The sequence below is a fragment of the Diaphorina citri genome, unplaced genomic scaffold, assembly GCF_000475195.1.
Source record: "Diaphorina citri unplaced genomic scaffold, Diaci psyllid genome assembly version 1.1 scaffold295, whole genome shotgun sequence".
NCBI lineage: Eukaryota > Metazoa > Arthropoda > Insecta > Hemiptera > Psyllidae > Diaphorina > Diaphorina citri.
In genome coordinates, this window is record NW_007377731.1 from 70,173 (window position 1) to 86,764 (window position 16,592).

At 38.3% G+C, this 16,592-nt stretch overlaps 1 protein-coding gene across 1 annotated transcript in view; it reads right to left on the reverse strand.

Annotated features, from left to right (window-relative positions):
• LOC103507192 overlaps positions 1 to 15,838 on the reverse strand; it is a 37,836-nt gene extending 21,998 nt beyond the window's left edge. The window contains exon 1 of the mRNA XM_017443218.2: positions 15,619 to 15,838. Within this exon, the coding sequence (XP_017298707.1) occupies positions 15,619 to 15,705 (87 nt within the window). The 5' untranslated portion in view covers positions 15,706 to 15,838. The remainder of the gene's footprint in view (positions 1 to 15,618) is intronic.
• Between the last annotated feature and the right edge of the window lie 754 nt (positions 15,839 to 16,592).

The window sequence follows — 16,592 nt, forward strand, 5'->3', positions numbered from 1 at the left end:
AAAAACCCCAAATTCCCCCAAGCCCCCCCCCCCCCCCAAAACTCCAAATTATAATTTGATTTAAAAAAAAAAAAATATTGCACCAAATAAACAAGACCTTGTATAGACTGCTTCAGTAAAGGGACTTTTCAGTCTCATTTTGGCAGTAAAAGCAGGGTATATTCTATTCTATTCAAATCCAAATTTGGCGATTTTTTAAAAATCAGCTGGTAATAAAAACCTCGAAACTCCATTTCGTGCTAATATGGGTCGGCAGGCTTAACTCAATACACAAAACGCCCATTCTGAGCTTAGATGTAGGGGCAAATAGCCCTAAAAGATGGGTCAAGCTTATGCGAATCTGCCGGGTGGGGCGTGGACGTCAATAATTTGAAGCCACGAAATACAGAAATATAGACATAGACACCTACGGGGCGCCAACACTGAAGGGGTTTGAGAACCGCTGAATCTGCAAGTCAAAGGCTGACCTTCGGACAAATAAGGGACCAGTCAAACTGTGTTGAGAACCACTGGTTGCAAGAAGTCAGAGGCTGTTCCATGAACCATTCTTATCTTGATTCTTGTAGTCTTGAATCATTCAAGATCTAACCGCGATCAGGCACGGATAAGGTCCTTAATGACGAAATCTTTGGTTCAGGGAGAACTTTGAATTATTGTCCCCAATCAAGCCTATAGTACCCTACTACCCTATGTTTATTTTCCTAAGGCCAGGCACTCAGCATCAGGTACACTTGACAGGTATGCCTGATCAGGCCCGCCTGTCAGGCCTACTTGATAGTGTGTGTGTTCATCAGGTAGTCAGGTACCTATAAGGTAGACCTGATCAGGCGTACCTAACTGTCAGGTCTACCTGATTAGTGAATAACTGGCCTAACTAACTACCCCAAGTTTTAGGAGTACCGGGAAAAATTGTGAGATTCATAATTCAATCTGATGGTAGCCAGCCTACTTAGCTTAGTTGGTAGTGCGTCTGCCTTGTAAGCGCTAGGCCGCGGGTTCGATTCCCGCCCGGGGCGGATTTTTGTTTACTACTTAGTTAGGCTGCCATACACCACAGTGTCCAGTTACAGATACTGTTGTGTTCCAGTGTGCAATAGCACTTCAAAATCTACTCCAGACAAAGTGTTCATATCTGTGCCCAGAGATGAAAACCGAAGGAAAGCATGGTTCAATGCAATGAGAAGGAAAAATGTTCTATCCTCTAAAACATTTGCAGCTGTTTGTGCTGATCATTTTGATGTAAGTAGTCTGATTAGTCCATATAGTTACTGATGATATAATATTGTATAAATAAATAAAAATATTATCACACCATTTACTTATTACAGATTTGAAAGTTCCTTTATTTCTTTTAATATTCAAAGTACCTACCTAATAACAAAACCCAAAGATGATTGTCTACCATTCTCTATACATTTTTATAATAGTCATGTTTCATATTCTAATGACAAATGTTCATTTATTTCTGTTTTCACTTGGAGAATGACATAGAGAATTATTATTGTTACCATGATTACCAAAACCTGGACATTGAATGTTCAATCCATTCAAAAATTGTGTGTATATATAGTTACTGATGATATAATATTGTATAAATAAATAAAAATATTATCACACCATTTACTTATTACAGATTTGAAAGTTCCTTTATTTCATACATAGGAGATGAAGAAAACTAAAAGAGTGCAGATAAGTACACAAGCCGAGAGAGAGAGAGAGAAAGAAAAAGAGAGAGAAGGAGAGAAGAGAGAGAGAGAGAGAAGGTGGGTGTGATTTGTGTAAGGGGAGAGAAAGAAAGAAAGACAAGAGAAGGAGAGGTAGAAAATGATATGACAAAATTTAACTAACCGAAAATAAACTGGTTAGAAAGACAGCTGCATTAATTAGGAAGTAGCAAAAGTTTTTCAAGCAAGTCTGGAGGAAGAGGTACCTACTACCTACCAAGAAGAGACAGGAGAGGGAGAAAGGAAGGGGGGGAAGGGAGAGGAGAGTTTTACCTACTTTTTACTTTCCTTATCCTATAGGAAGGAAAGTAATGTAATAGGGTCAAATTTTCGATGGTCAGTTTTTAGTGCCAAAACACGTTTTGAGGTCCCTAGAGCCTAAATCCAAAGTTTCAGCGTGTGTCTGTCTGTAAACAAAATATCTCGAGAACGGTAAGAGCTAGAGACTTGAAATTTGGTATGTTTCCGTGTGTGTGTCTGTCTGTCCTTCTGTCTGTCTGTAAACAAAATATCTCGAGAACAGTAAGAGCTAGAGACTTGAAATTTTGTAGTGTGTCTGTTTGTCTGTCAACAAAATATCTCGAGAACGGTAAGAGCTAGAGACTTAAAATTTGGTATGTATCTTTCAAATGTGACAAGGATGCGACACGAAACTTTTGGTTAAGATCGGTGCAACGGTTGGCGGCATTTTAACGCTTTTTGACGGTTTTTGGTGTAATTTAACAATATCTCGGGAACGGTATAAACTAGAGACTTGAAATTTGGTATGTAGTTCACAAATGTGACAAGGATGCATCACAAAACGTTTGGTTGAGATGGTTCCTGCGCTTGGCGGTATTTTGACCGCTTTTGGACAGATTTCGACCGTTTTTTGGCGGTTTTCAGGGAAGGGAGAGGAGAGTTTTACCTACTTTTTTCCAAAATCCATGCACCTAAGGTAGGTACCTAATAGGTACCTGACACAATCATTAGTAATGTCATTATTTCCAAGTAATGATGATGAAAAATCAGAAAATCCGGAATTCCATCATTAGTAATGACATTACTAATGATCATGTAAGGTACCTATAAAGTCTACGTAGGTATTTGTTACTGGCATTTTCAGCCTGGTGGGTTTAGGCAGGTAAGTAACTTCTTGATTGAATTATTTTAGATACCTAATTATGTTAAAGAAAAGAAGCAATTTGAGTGCACCCCAAAATCAGAGCACAGTGTCAAAAAAACTCCGATCCCATCGGAAATTGAACCCGGAACTTCCGACGTGTAAGCCTGGTATTATACTCCCTATGGTTTCACCATGTAGAGGAATTCATTACACAATAATACATTTCATTTGGATTAAGTTATTACCGAGGAAAGTCGTGTGATTTTCACACCAGATTTTTTCCAAAATCCATGCACCTAGGTAGGTACCTTAAGTCTACGTAGGTATTTGTTACTGGCATTTTCAGCCTGGTGGGTTTAGGCAGGTAAGTAACTTCATGATTGAATTATTTTAAATAGGTACCTAATTATGTTGAAGAAAAGAAGCAATTTGAGTGCACCCCAAAATCAGAGCACAGTGTCAAAAAAAAACTCCGATCCCATCGGATATTGAACCCGGAACCTCCGACTTGTAAGCCTGGTATGATACTCCCTATGGTTTCACCACGTAGAGGAATTCATTACACAATAATACATTTCATTTGGATTAAGTTATTACAAGGTACTTCCCCTATAATAACGCGTATAATCATCACACTTTCCAAACCACCCCCGTCTCCCACGTCCAAAATATAGGCACTTTCCAAAACGTAATAAAATTAGGGTTTCAACAAGGTTGCAAAGGCAAGGGGGGCTAAAGTTTGAACCAATGGGATTAGATATAGGCGTGTTTATGATACAAAGCAACAATAGGATGCGCGCGCAGCTGCCCCCTCTTCCTTGGTTGTCCCTGTCATTAATATCACCCCCTCTGGAATGGGTTTTCGTTTAAAATGAATCACAAGTTTATTTTCCCTACTCTACTATCGTGTTTTCGCATAAGCACGATTGAGGAGCTGGGTGCAAAAAGGGCAATAAATGAAAATCATCAAACTGATACATTTAACTTTAAAGTTTTCAATTTTTCATCAAAATCCTTGAAAAGTATGTTTACAAAAAACGCTGTAACTAATCGAAAAAAAAGTTATCACTGCAGTTCAAACGCTGGAAGATAGAGCGCACCACGTTCCATTCAAAAAACCGTTTTACGCAAAAAGGGCAAAAAATCCATATTTCCCTTTTTGCACCCAGCTCCTCGATTGAGTTCGGATATGTTGCTATTTTCTACCTGCTGTCAGCATTTGACTTGAGGATAACGATGCGTAGGTGATACACAGTGTCGGTGTTTCTATCTGAGGAGATGCAAAGGACACTTTAGATGACATTTTGGGAAGTGCATGCAATAAGTGCTTTCGAACTGTGTGTACGCGATTTTTGTAGGGGTTTCATAAACGACTTGAAATTGAGGAGCTGGGTGCAAAAAGGGCAATAAATGAAAATCATATCAAACTGAGATATTTAACTTTAAAGTTTTCAATTTTTAATCAAAATCCTTGAAAAGTATGTTTACAAAAAACGCTGTAACTGATCGAAAAAAAAAGGTTATCACTGCAGTTCAAACGCTGGAAGATAGAGCGCACCACGTTCCATTCAAAAAACCGTTTTACGCAAAAAGGGCAAAAAATCCATATTTCCCTTTTTGCACCCAGCTCCTCAATTGCCAGCCTAGAGCCTAGTTAGCTTGGAAGGGAGCCTTGTAAGTACGAAGACCACTAGTCTCTGTGGGTTCGAATTCTGTTCAGATCGGACTTCATGTTACAGGGAAAGGTTTGTTCTTGGAACGGCTGGCTTTCTCCTCTCCTGTCTTCCTTCTTCGCTTTCGGAACGCTAAAACCTCCGTTGTTACAGTTCCTTGAACATTTTGAACACAAGATCTCAAAGGCACCATAAACAGTTAGGTGTTGAAGGCTGACGAACAATGGCTCGACCTTTTGGACTCTATCAAAGGCTTTTGCGAAATTGAGACATGGGTTTTTTCCCTTTGTTACAGTAGAACCTCGATTATTTCAACGGCCATTATTTCAACTCCAAGATCCGTTGTTTTTTTTCTATCTTTCAAAGGATATTCTATCTTATCAGAGGGAAAGATCATAGAAAGTGATGATTTCAACTACCCCCGGTCCTAATTAGTTGAAATAATCGAGGTTCCACTTCTACTGTAGAATGATAATGAAGTATCTATAGGTATCTTAAAGGTTTGTGCGGACCTTTTCTAAACGGGAATCCTCTTTTGAATCTCTCCTTATCTACATTTTCAAAGGCCACTAGGGCAGATCATGTGACCTAAATAACAATAAGAGACAAAACATAAATATACAGTGTGTCCCTAAAATTGCTGCCTCATACTTTTATTTATTTATTTATTTATTTATTTATTTATTTATATTTAAATAAATAAATAAAAAAAAGTATGATATTATTATTTTATTTTTACAAATAAATTTGCAGAAAATTATTGAAACAAATATAAACAAGAAAATGAAGGATGGTATGTTCATTAATTTTCTTTGTAAAAAAAAAAAAAATGTTAAGTGAAAGTGGAGTCCAATGTGCGGTCGCATGTGTTGGAAAATAACTTTAGATTTTTTTTTTTCTTAAGTTTTATGGAGGGCATAGAGGGAACTGTAACTATTGAGGTTTTATCGTCCAAAGAGCGAAGAGAGAAGGAGAATGGGGTAAGAGAAAGCTGTTTTCAAGTTATGATCCTCGCTTTGGTTTTCTCACCAAAGCTGCCCGAAGTATTTATGCATGGACCATTGCGTCTTCACTGCATTTCAAATAAGATGAGAGAATAGTATTGTCATTTTCTCGAGTTAAAATCAGTGGTGCGTCGTGAGATTTTTAAAAGGGGAAGCACTGGTTGCCTTCCTCTCTACGGTTTATGAGTTCCACCCCTGCTTTGTCACAAAAGCTGCTGTACAGTGATTTGCAAAATAAACAACAGATAGATAGATACCTATTACCTAAACATAACCCATAAAATCCGAGCTTTTTTTCCATTGGATCTTGCTGAATTTTAACCGCTTCTAACTCCGGACCGGTACTGCGGAACTATATCATATAATATTGAAAATAGTAGGAAATTTTGTGTTCTAACTAATAGACAAATCCCCGATGCACTCTGACATAGAGCGACTGAGATTTTAGCGAAAAAGAGAGATCAAGTTTAATATAGGCCTCGGCTTTCATGGGTTAATGGTTTACAGCTTTCCCCATTGAAATTCTCACCCCGCGCCACTGTCACGGGAGTATTGTCATTTTCTTCTCGCCAGAACCATCTCATTGTGACTGCGCATTGTCAACTAGAGGCATCTGGTGTGACTGCGCATTCGATGCGCAAATTATCGTCCCGATCCGCGAATAATGGGCGATAAATTTTGTTTCAACGAGAGCTATTCTGTACAGGGTGCTCGGAGGGTTCCGATCCAACCCGATTCGAGCCGATTTCCATCAGAAAGTCCGTCATAAATAAGGAAAAATGGCCAGCCTAGTTACCATGGAAGGTAGAGCGCCTGCATTGTAAGCGCTAAGCCACGGGTTCGATTAACGCCCGGGGAGAACGTCATCCTTAACAGGTGAGGTTCGTTCTCGGAACGGCTGACTTTCTCCTATCCTGTCCTCCTTTTCTCTTCGATTTCGGGACGATAAGACGATGACGATATCAAACCTCTAGAAAAAAAACTTTGTCAGTGGCTATGGCAGGTTTAATGAATGCATCAAGCATCACTTCTTGTCGGATCACTGAAATGGCTTTGAACCAGGAAAAGTTCAGTTCTGTAGATGCCCGATCACTTTCCGGTCACCCTGTACTATTATGTGCATAAGAAGGCATTCTTTGGTTTACATTTTACATTTGTATCAATGGACAGTTTGACAAGCTTAAGGGCCATCCTTAACAATGGTCAAAATTTTCGATTAATTTTAGACAAATCCCATTGATAAATTGACAATGGACTTCATAGGTAAATAGATAAGGACGCTAAGGTTTGTTCTCGGAACGGCTGTCTTTCTCCTATCCTGTCTTCCTTCTCTCTTCAATTTCGGGACGATAAGACGTCAGTGGTGACAGTTCCCTCTATCAAACCTCTTGGGAGGGAAAAAAACTTTGTCAGTGGCTAGTGGCTGGAATACATGCAAGAGTTCTCGTCGGATCACTTACGTTCAGCAATTTTGAGCGCGTATAATTTTTGCCTAATTAAATATAATTCATAATTTTGGCATAATTGAAATAATTTTTCATTTTACCACATTATTATGACCAGGTAAGGCGCCGCACAGTTGGACGAAACAAATAGTCCGTCCCTGATGTACCGGTATTTAATAATCTCATCCCGTGTTTATCCCGCAGCAGGGGGGGACATCTTTATCTCACCAGGGGGGGGATCGCAGATTATAAGACCCGATGTCCCCAAACCAGGGTGTTAGGAAGCTCACGGTATCCCAGGGACGGACTTAGAAGGGGAAAGGTATTTCCCAATGGACCAAATTTCAGGGAATTGCCTGTATTGAATAGGTACCGACCTATATGTTTTATTATTCTTTATTTTTTTAAAGAATATTTTTTTCAGTGTCTTTAACTTGTGTCAACTTGAAATGTAAAGAATTTTAGAATTTTCCTGCAATTTCAATGCTGGAATTTTATAATTTTCCTGCAATTTCAAAGCTTTTTTATAGGAGTTAACGAATGTGTACTGTGTAGTTAATGTAGTTATTATTATAAGAAGAGTTTTAATAGACAACCTCGATTTTCAAAAAGTCACCTATTTCTGTCGATTATTTGATAGAATGCTTCAAAAAATTACGAAATCAAAAAGACTACAATTGAGATGTATTTTGGCACCCCCCGGGGGTAAGCCGGCTAGAAATAGTAGAAATAGTTATGAATAGCTGTGAATAGGTAACAGACAAACAAAGGTGCTATGTAATATTCTGAATGCATTAGGTGTAGAAATTTGGTGTGATACATCACACGACTTTCTATTATCTACAATCTTTTCCTTTTTCTTCGCCTTCTCCCGTGTACAGACGGGGTCGGCGTTTTTCGTCAGCCTCTCAATCAGCCCTAACTAGGGTGATTGTTTTGGGCTGACATTTGGTTTTGGTTACGAATTTGACGACTGCCCTTCACATTCAACCTTTGCTATTTTCTTTTGAGTATAATAGAAGAATCTTTAGATAATGGAAAGTAAAAATGGACCTCTATTAAAGATAGGTCATCGAAAAATGTTGCAGTAAATAGAGGTCATTAGAGCGTGCATAATGGCTACATTTTCAATACTACCTATAGGTATGCATTGTATTCACCTCTATCGAACTGGACTATTAACAGTTCATTAGTTTTCAAGGGCGGTAAAATCCTCACCTTTTTCCCCCTTAGGATTTCAAATAGCTCCTTGAAGGGCCGTAAAATCCTCACCTTTTCTTTCGCTAGAATTTCATCGTTTCATACAGCTCCCGTTTTGTCCTCACGAGGCTGAGTCCATCCAGAAAAAGGAGTTCGTTATGTCCCTCAGACGGTACCAACGTTCTTGTTATGGTGCCTTTTCGTGTCCACTCACTCGGCATCTCATGATCATGCCGATGGATTTTTTGAAGAGGTTTGACAGAGGGAACTGTAACTGCTAAGGATTTATCGTCCCAAAAGCGAAGACAGGATAGGAGAAAGCCAACCGTTCCGAGAACGAACCTTAGCGTCCTTCTCAGCTTATGAAGTTCATTATCAAATTTATCAATGGGATTTGTCTAAAATTTATCGAAAATTTTGACCATTTCCAATTTTCCACATACCTGCAAGCGAGGGAAACTACCTACTTACCTAGATTTTGAACGAACAATATCCGTTCAGGATAAAATCCGCCCCCCGCGCGGGAATCGAACCTGCGGCCCCAGCTCTTACAAGGCAGACGCGCTACCAACCAAGCCAACTATAGGCTGGCTGAAATAGGAGTGAAAAGTCCCTTGGGTGTCTAATTTAGGGATGATTTGTCTGTTTAAGATAAAGCTCGCCCCGAGCGGAAATCGAACCCGCGACTTAGCGCTTACAAGCTAACTATTGACTAGGCTGGAAGCGAGTAAAATGAAGCAGGATGTGTCTTTGTACAGTCCACTTCAACTGGGAAGTCCGATGACCTTTGGGTGCGCACTCGTCAAAAAATAGCTCGTTGATTAACAAGTAAGCATGTGAATAGTTGATCCCAAATGACTCAATACAAAATAAATAAATAAAAAACTTGGCCTGATTTCCGGCGAGTTGATTGGCTCTTGAGTTGCCTAGACCAAGTGGTTTCCAAACATTTAGGAATTAGGTCCCTCGGTAGTGTAATGGTGACGTTCACCTGGTAAACGGGAGGACGTGGGTTCAATACCATTCAAAATTATTCTAGAGTAAAAAGACTAGTCAGTACTATTCGAGTAGTATTATTCATTATTAGCTATCTTTTGCTTTCCAATATTTGATTGTGGATCCCTCAGCTCAAATCAGGACCCTTCGAACAACCACATGGCAAGCAAGCGCGTTACCACTGGACCAACCGTGACCCTAAATTACAGGTCTCCTTCGTTCACACTTTGGCCACCACTGGTTCTAAAACCCTAGTCTACATTCTTCTACAATGTTCTGAAACAGAAAACTTCACCCAGGATTTTAATTTATGGGCGAGCGCAGAAATTTGAATATTGATTTTTAATTCCCCCGACGATAACATCATAATTTATCGGTCCGACGATTAATTTCTAGGATCGGGCCCGATTTTTATTTATCGTTTTCTCAGGTCCGCAGATCAGGTGGGCGATTGGGAGTTTGTAGAGCGAGGAGAAGCCAGGCTCGGATACAGACTATCTAGCTCTCTATAGGATATAATATAGACCAGGGGTGGCCACTAAGCTTATAAACCTTTGAGAGCCGTAATCCCATAAAGCCGATTCGGGGCGAGCCACGCCGCAGGCAAAATTTTTGAAAATTTTGGCCTACAATCTTCAGACTAGAAATTCTAAACTTCAGCTCAGGACAAGAAAAACGGACCAACATACGTTGTCAAAAAGTACGAGAAGGTGTTGTTTATTTTATGGCCAATCATTATTTTCAGTTTTTTTTTTTTTTTTTTTTTTAAAAATCCACGTCCCGAAGTCGAAGAGAGATAGGAGGCCAGGATAGGACGATAGGGGAAAGCCAGGAGAAACCATATCCGTTCAGGGTAAAGACCGCCCCGGGTCGGAATCGAACCCGCCACCTAGCGCTTACAAGGCAGACGCGCTACCAACCAAGCTAACTAGGCTGGAGTATTGAGTATTCTGGAGTAACTAGAGTTATCCTCTGACAGGCGTTTTAATGTCAGTGTACAACTGTTAATAAAGGTTTTCATTGACACAAACCATTTTTTTAAAATAGGTACCTAAATGAAATTTTAGTTTTGTCTGTACCTACCTACATAGCTCAGAATCCTAAAATGACCCTAAGAATACGTACACATGTATAATCAAAAGGTTAGGGTGCACGGGAAAAAAGGCATGTCCACTAATTTCATAATTTAAGATAGGTCTGTACCTAAATTTTTTAGCTGAATTGCCTTTTTTTTCTTTTAGAATCTATCTTATAGACCACATTAGATTTTTTTTTTTTTTTTTTTTTTTTTTTTTTAAAACAAAACCCAAACCTGAGAATTAAAAATTTTTGTTGTTTTTTTTTTTTTTTTTTGTCTGAAAATCAAGCCGAACCTTGAGAATGATAGATTTTGATGATAAAGAAAATGGTCAATTAGCAATAAGGTTTAACAAATTCAGTAAAAACCCTAATAGGCATTTATTTGGAGCCCATAACGAAAACCAGACCAAAGAACCAGTAGCTTCCCGAATGACTCCTAGGTAGGTATTTAGGACCAAAAATATGCTTGAAGCTTTGAGAATTTTTTAAAAATTCTGGTTTGCCTACTCACAAAACTTCCTCAAAATTCAGCCAATTATCTATTATTAATAATAATAATAATATTTTTTTTTATTTATATTAATTAATAATAATAATATTGAAGTTTATTTTATACCACATAAACAATAAAATGTTCTTTTGGAATAAATCCCTTTAAGTACTAGAGTACTTTTAGGGAATTAATTACATTACTACTTTAATTTAAAATGTAATTTTTAATTACATTACTACTTTTCATCTTATTGTCAAGGAAAGTAAAAAGGATTTTTTTTTTTCTTGTGATGTTAATGATAAACATAGTAGGTACCTAAATTTTATTGCTTGTCACAAATAATGTCGGTCCCTAATACACCAAGATAAATTTTATGACTTGACTTGGACTCGAACCACCAATCTGCAGATTAACCAATTTAATTTGTAGGTAATGTGTGACGGTTACCAGTGTTCCGAAAGTTCCTGGTTCAGTGCCCAGCAGGGTCAAAGTTTTTTTCGTTTTTCCGCTTGAAGTTCGAATAATTTTCATTTTATTTATTTTTTATACATACCTACCTAGTTTTCTTTTGAGCAATAAATCGCTAGCTCTACAATACTCCCGATTCAGATCAAGCTTTTGAGGGAGCATAAATTCCGATCACGGATCAAAATAAAAATCGTTTAAAATCGGCAACTTAATAGGTAGTTCCTTTCGTGTTTCTTTTCAACCAAAACTCGATCTCTAATCACAACTTCGGATCAATCTCAATGGCTTATAATTAGGTATGTTTAAATAATCACAGGTTCCAATACAATAACAATTTAAGGTAGTTGAAGTAGAAGGTAGTTTTTTATAGGGAAAAAACTAGCAAGGAGTGTGAATAGCACACGACTTTCCTTGTCCTCAAAATGGTTGTAGACCAGGTAAGGTGTGTCTTTTGGACACGAATCACGAAAACATAAATGCCTGCAAGCCTAGTTAGCTTGGTTGGTCTGCCTTGTGAGTGCTGGGCGGTGGGTTCGATTTTCGCCCGAGGCGGATTTTATCCTGAACGGATAATGTTCGTTCACGAACTGGCTGGCTTTCTCCTATCCTGGGCTCTTTCTCTCTTCGACTTTGGAAAGATAACATCTTTGCTGTTACAGTTCCCTCTATCAATTTATCAAACTTACTTACCTATTTTTAGAAATAAGGATAATACCTAGGTACTTAAGACATGATAAATAAATATACTACCTAGGATAACGAAAGCAAAAACTAAAAAAAAAAAAAAAAAGCAATCACCCCAGGGCTGATTGAGAGGCTGACGAAAAACGCCGACCCCGTCTGTACACGGGAAGAGGTGAAGAAACAGAAGAAGAGGAAGATGATTATTATTACATATTAAAAAACAATGTGATTTCTCTTTCAGGTACCATAAGCATTGTACAAAACAATACAATATTAAAAATATTAGTAATTTAATAATAAGTAATAAGATTTCGCCAGAAATAGTTTGTCTGTTTGGAGAAAATAGGAGAAGAAGAAGGAGGAGGAGAAGAAGAAAAATAAGAAGAAAAACAATTTCTCGTACTCATAATTTCGGTTATGATTCTTGACAGATCTCGGACCCTCCTTTTTATATGGGGTGGGATTGGGCAAACTTCAAAACATAAAGCCAATATTTTTGAACAAAATACTGGCTTTCAAGCTGCACTGAAGCATCAATGCCAAACATCTGATTGGCCAAAATTGACTTCAGTCTGACTTGAGAACGAGAATTTTTGTTCAAAACCCGCATGAGCCACGAAAGACCTTGAAAGTTATACAGGGACGTTAATGGGGCACAACCAAATGACAATTTTTTCGAGGTAGAGTCCTATTCCGATGTAAAAGTAGGGGAGACCGGGGTGTGTTCGGACGTGGGGCTTGTTCAGACAGTGCGAATAACTCAGCTACGTTATGTTTGATCTTGCCGAAACTCGTATAGGAAGAAAGAAAAATCAGGACCGACTGCTCAATGTGCTTTCTACAGAGCTAGGGGAAGGGGCTGGAGTAGGAGCACCAGAAATTGTTTTTTTGACCTCGTAAGTAAATAATATTTTTGAACAAAATACTGGCTTTCAAGCTGCACTGAAGCATCGATGCCAAACATCTGATTGGCCAAAATTGACTTCAGTCTGACTTGAGAACGAGAATTTTTGTTCAAAACCCGCACGAGCTACTAAAGACCTTAAAAGTTATACAGGGACGTTAATAATTAAACCCCTATCACTCAATATCTCTTCTCTCTTCCCTTTTCCCTTTTTCTAAGATTCATCAGTTTCATAACTAATTCTGAAACACCCTGTCATCAATCTCTAATTCTGAGGGTTCTTTTGGTTTTTGTTTCCAAGGGGGCGTGGCCCACAACAATGTAGGCGGGGCCCTGAAACATCCTCTCGTTACCACACAGACAATGAGAGTCTCCCCCACCTCCCCATACCCTTAACATCATAATTACCGGTGTATTTCATAATAATTTTAGGCATTTTATTTATTTATCCACCTTTGTTATTTTTGCTCTCTGAACAAACGAAACTCTAGCCATTCTAGTTAGTTTGGTTGGTAGTGTGTCTGCCTTGTAAGCGCTGGGCCGCGGGTTCGATTCCCGCCGGGGGGGCGGATTTTATCCTAAACGGGTAATGTTCGTTCTCGGAACGGCTGGCCTTCTCCTATCCTGTCTCCCTTTCTCTCTTCGATTTCGGGACGTTAAGACCTTAGCAGTTACAGTTCCCTCTGTCAAACCCCTTAAAATAATAATAATAATAAGCAAAAAGAGCTAAAATTACCTAGCTGTAATACCTATAAAATACTCACCTATGTATGTTAGGTACGTACGTACCGGTACTTTAAGCTTACAGCCATATAATCATTATCTATGCGTTTGAAATATTGAAGTAATTAGCATGGAATTTTTCAACACGTGGTAAGACTAAATATTAGTTGAGTACAAAACGACTTTTGGCATACTAGTAGCGAAAAGTTAAAAAAAAAAATATGCAGATAGGTAGGTACTAATTGCGTAAACTTCCAAGAAGAAGAAGGAGGAGGAGGAGGAGGAGGAGAATTTCTGAATGTTCGTCAGTTATGTTGTTACGCACTTAGGTACATTCGCACCTACTCGTTAGGTCTTAGGTACATTCGCACCTACTCGTAGTTCGATACTTAGGTACAAACTTTTTGAAGTATTCCCCAAAAAAATGTCACCTATTTCTACCTGGCATGGTTGCGGAATGCGGACACGTTGTTCGCAACTAGTAAAGTAAATCTCGTGCAGTAATATCATTCTCTTCTAGTATAGGTAATTATGCACATGTTACGACTTTACAACCTCTCTTGGTGGTGTACTGGTTGAGATGTTCGCCTTGTATTCAGGTGTGATCAGGTTCAATCCCAGCCGAGGCATGGAATGAAAAGAAAGGGAAATGTTTCGTTAGAAAATTTCCACCCTGGCCGGGATTTAAACCCAGCACCACAGAGGTGAGCTTCTTAGCTATGTATTTGCCTTATCTGCCTAAGGCTAGGTCCTTTTTTTAATGTACCAACCTAAATGATTGTGATTATAGTTTGTGGTGAATTTAGATTTCTTAGTTCTTTAGAGAGACCAGACCTGTAATTATTATTATTAACCATTAAATTAAATCTACTATAATGTTTTCATTTTCAAATATCTCTATTATTAGTTATACCTACCTAATTAGGTACTTCAATATAATTATAGGATTAGGAGCTGCTGCTGATATCTGCTAAATTTAGATATTTTTTTTTCTTCCTTCTTCTTCTTCTTCTTCTTCTTCTTCTTCTTCTTCTTCTTCTTCGTCTTCTTCGTCCTCTTCGTCTGCTTCTTCTCTTTGAATCCAAACAGTCAAAGTGGAGGTAATAAATTCATCAGAACAATGTATCTCTCTCTCTCTCACTCACTGACAAGAGCTTCAGGCCAAATTCAAATTCGCAAATCTTGGTACTTGTGCGTCCGTGGAATATTGCTACCAAAGGAACTGGCACAAACGAGCAGTGATCAGTGTTATTATAGGTTTAGGTTAGGTAAATACAAAAAAGGAGCTTTTCTTTTCCACGGACATTACTTCTGCATAGTTACCAAAGTTTTATCACCCCAAACTGCAGAGAGATGGAAATCAGGATAGGAAAAAAGCAGTTGTTCCAAGAACAAACCATATCTGTTTAAGATAAAATTTGCTCTGGGTGGGAATCAAAACAATGACCCAGTTTCTACCCTTGAAGCTTCCGATTAGGCACTTAAATATAATTATAGGATTAGACCTGCTGCTGATATCTGCTAAATTTTGATTTTTTTTTTTCTTCCTTCTTCTTCGTCTTCTTCTTCTTCTTCTTCTTCTTCTTCTGCTTCTTCTCTTTGAATCCAAACAGTCAAAGTCGAGGTAATAAATTCATCAGAACAATGTATCTCTCCTTCTATCAATTAGTTATACCTACCTGATTAGGTACTTAAATATAATTATAGGATTAGGAGCTGCTGCTGATATCTGCTAAATTTAGATATTTTTTTCTTCTTCCTTCTTCTTCGTCTTCTTCTTCGTCTTCTTCTTCGTCTTCTTTCTTCTTCTTCTGCTTCTTCTCTTTGAATCCAAACAGTCAAAGTCGAGGTAATAAATTCATCAGAACAATGTATCTCTCTCTCTCTCTCTCTCTCTCTCTCTCTCTCTCTCTCTCTCTCACTGACAAGAGCTTCAGGCCAAATTCAAATTCGCAAAACCAGAAGTCTTATGTGGGTACCTTTATTTCCTAATAAGGTCTATGTAATCATATGTAGGTACTTATATACATGTATGCCTATTATCTATCTATCAGGGCCAGTTTTAGGAGAGGGGGTCTTAGATAACTAGGATAACTAACACTATTGTAAATCCACTTACCTTTGATACAAAGCTGGCAGAATGACTAGAACAAGGGGAAGCACAGTAACACACGATGTGAGCAATGTGATGTTCCGCATCTTTCATGTGTTATCCTTCACATTGTTGCCGATGTGCATCCTTTTCCGCTCAAAACGAACTCGCTTCGGATGTTTTCGGTAAAAGTCGGCAGCCTGGCCATTCAAAGAAGCTTTCTTTGGGTCAGATTAAAGTTGTCTTGGCCATTCAGCGAGGGAAAATATTGAAAGATGTTTTCGATAAAAGTCGGCAGCCTGGCCATTCAAAGAAGCTTTCTTTGGGTCAGATTAAAGTTGTCTTGGCCATTCAGCGAGGGAAAATATTGAAAAATGTTGTCGGTAGAAATCGGCAGCCTGGCCATTCAAAGAAGCTTTCTTTGGGTCAGATTAAAGTTGTCTTGGCCATTCAGCGAGGGAAAATATTGAAAATGACCTCAGGTCTGCTCGTTCTTTGTTCAAGTCGAATTAAAAGATTGGTTTTAGGACTTTTGGGTCAAACACTTAAACATCCTTTTTAATTCAAATAAAAAAAAAATCGTTTTGAGTTAAATTAAAACATTACTCTTGAATCAATTCGGTCGAAATTGGCAGCTCTCTTTGAGTCAAATAAATCTGTTAGTGGAGATGTCAAAAGTACCACTTTCCGAATATTAGTGGAGATGTCAAAATCACAAATCTCATCATTCATAATCATAATATACTCGTAGGTCGTAGGTACCTAGGTACGTATTAGTGGAGATGTCAGAACTACCACTCTCCTAATATTGGAGGAGATGTCAAAAATACGTACCTACCTACCATTCTTCTGTAGAAAAAAATCCGAGGAACTTTTTAAGTTTACCTACTAATTCTATAAACATAGGTAATTACCTACTATGGAAATTTTAGGTTATTAAAATTTATCTATTACTATCCTACGTAATAAATGAAGTTGTTTTTTTTTTTTTTTTTTTTTTT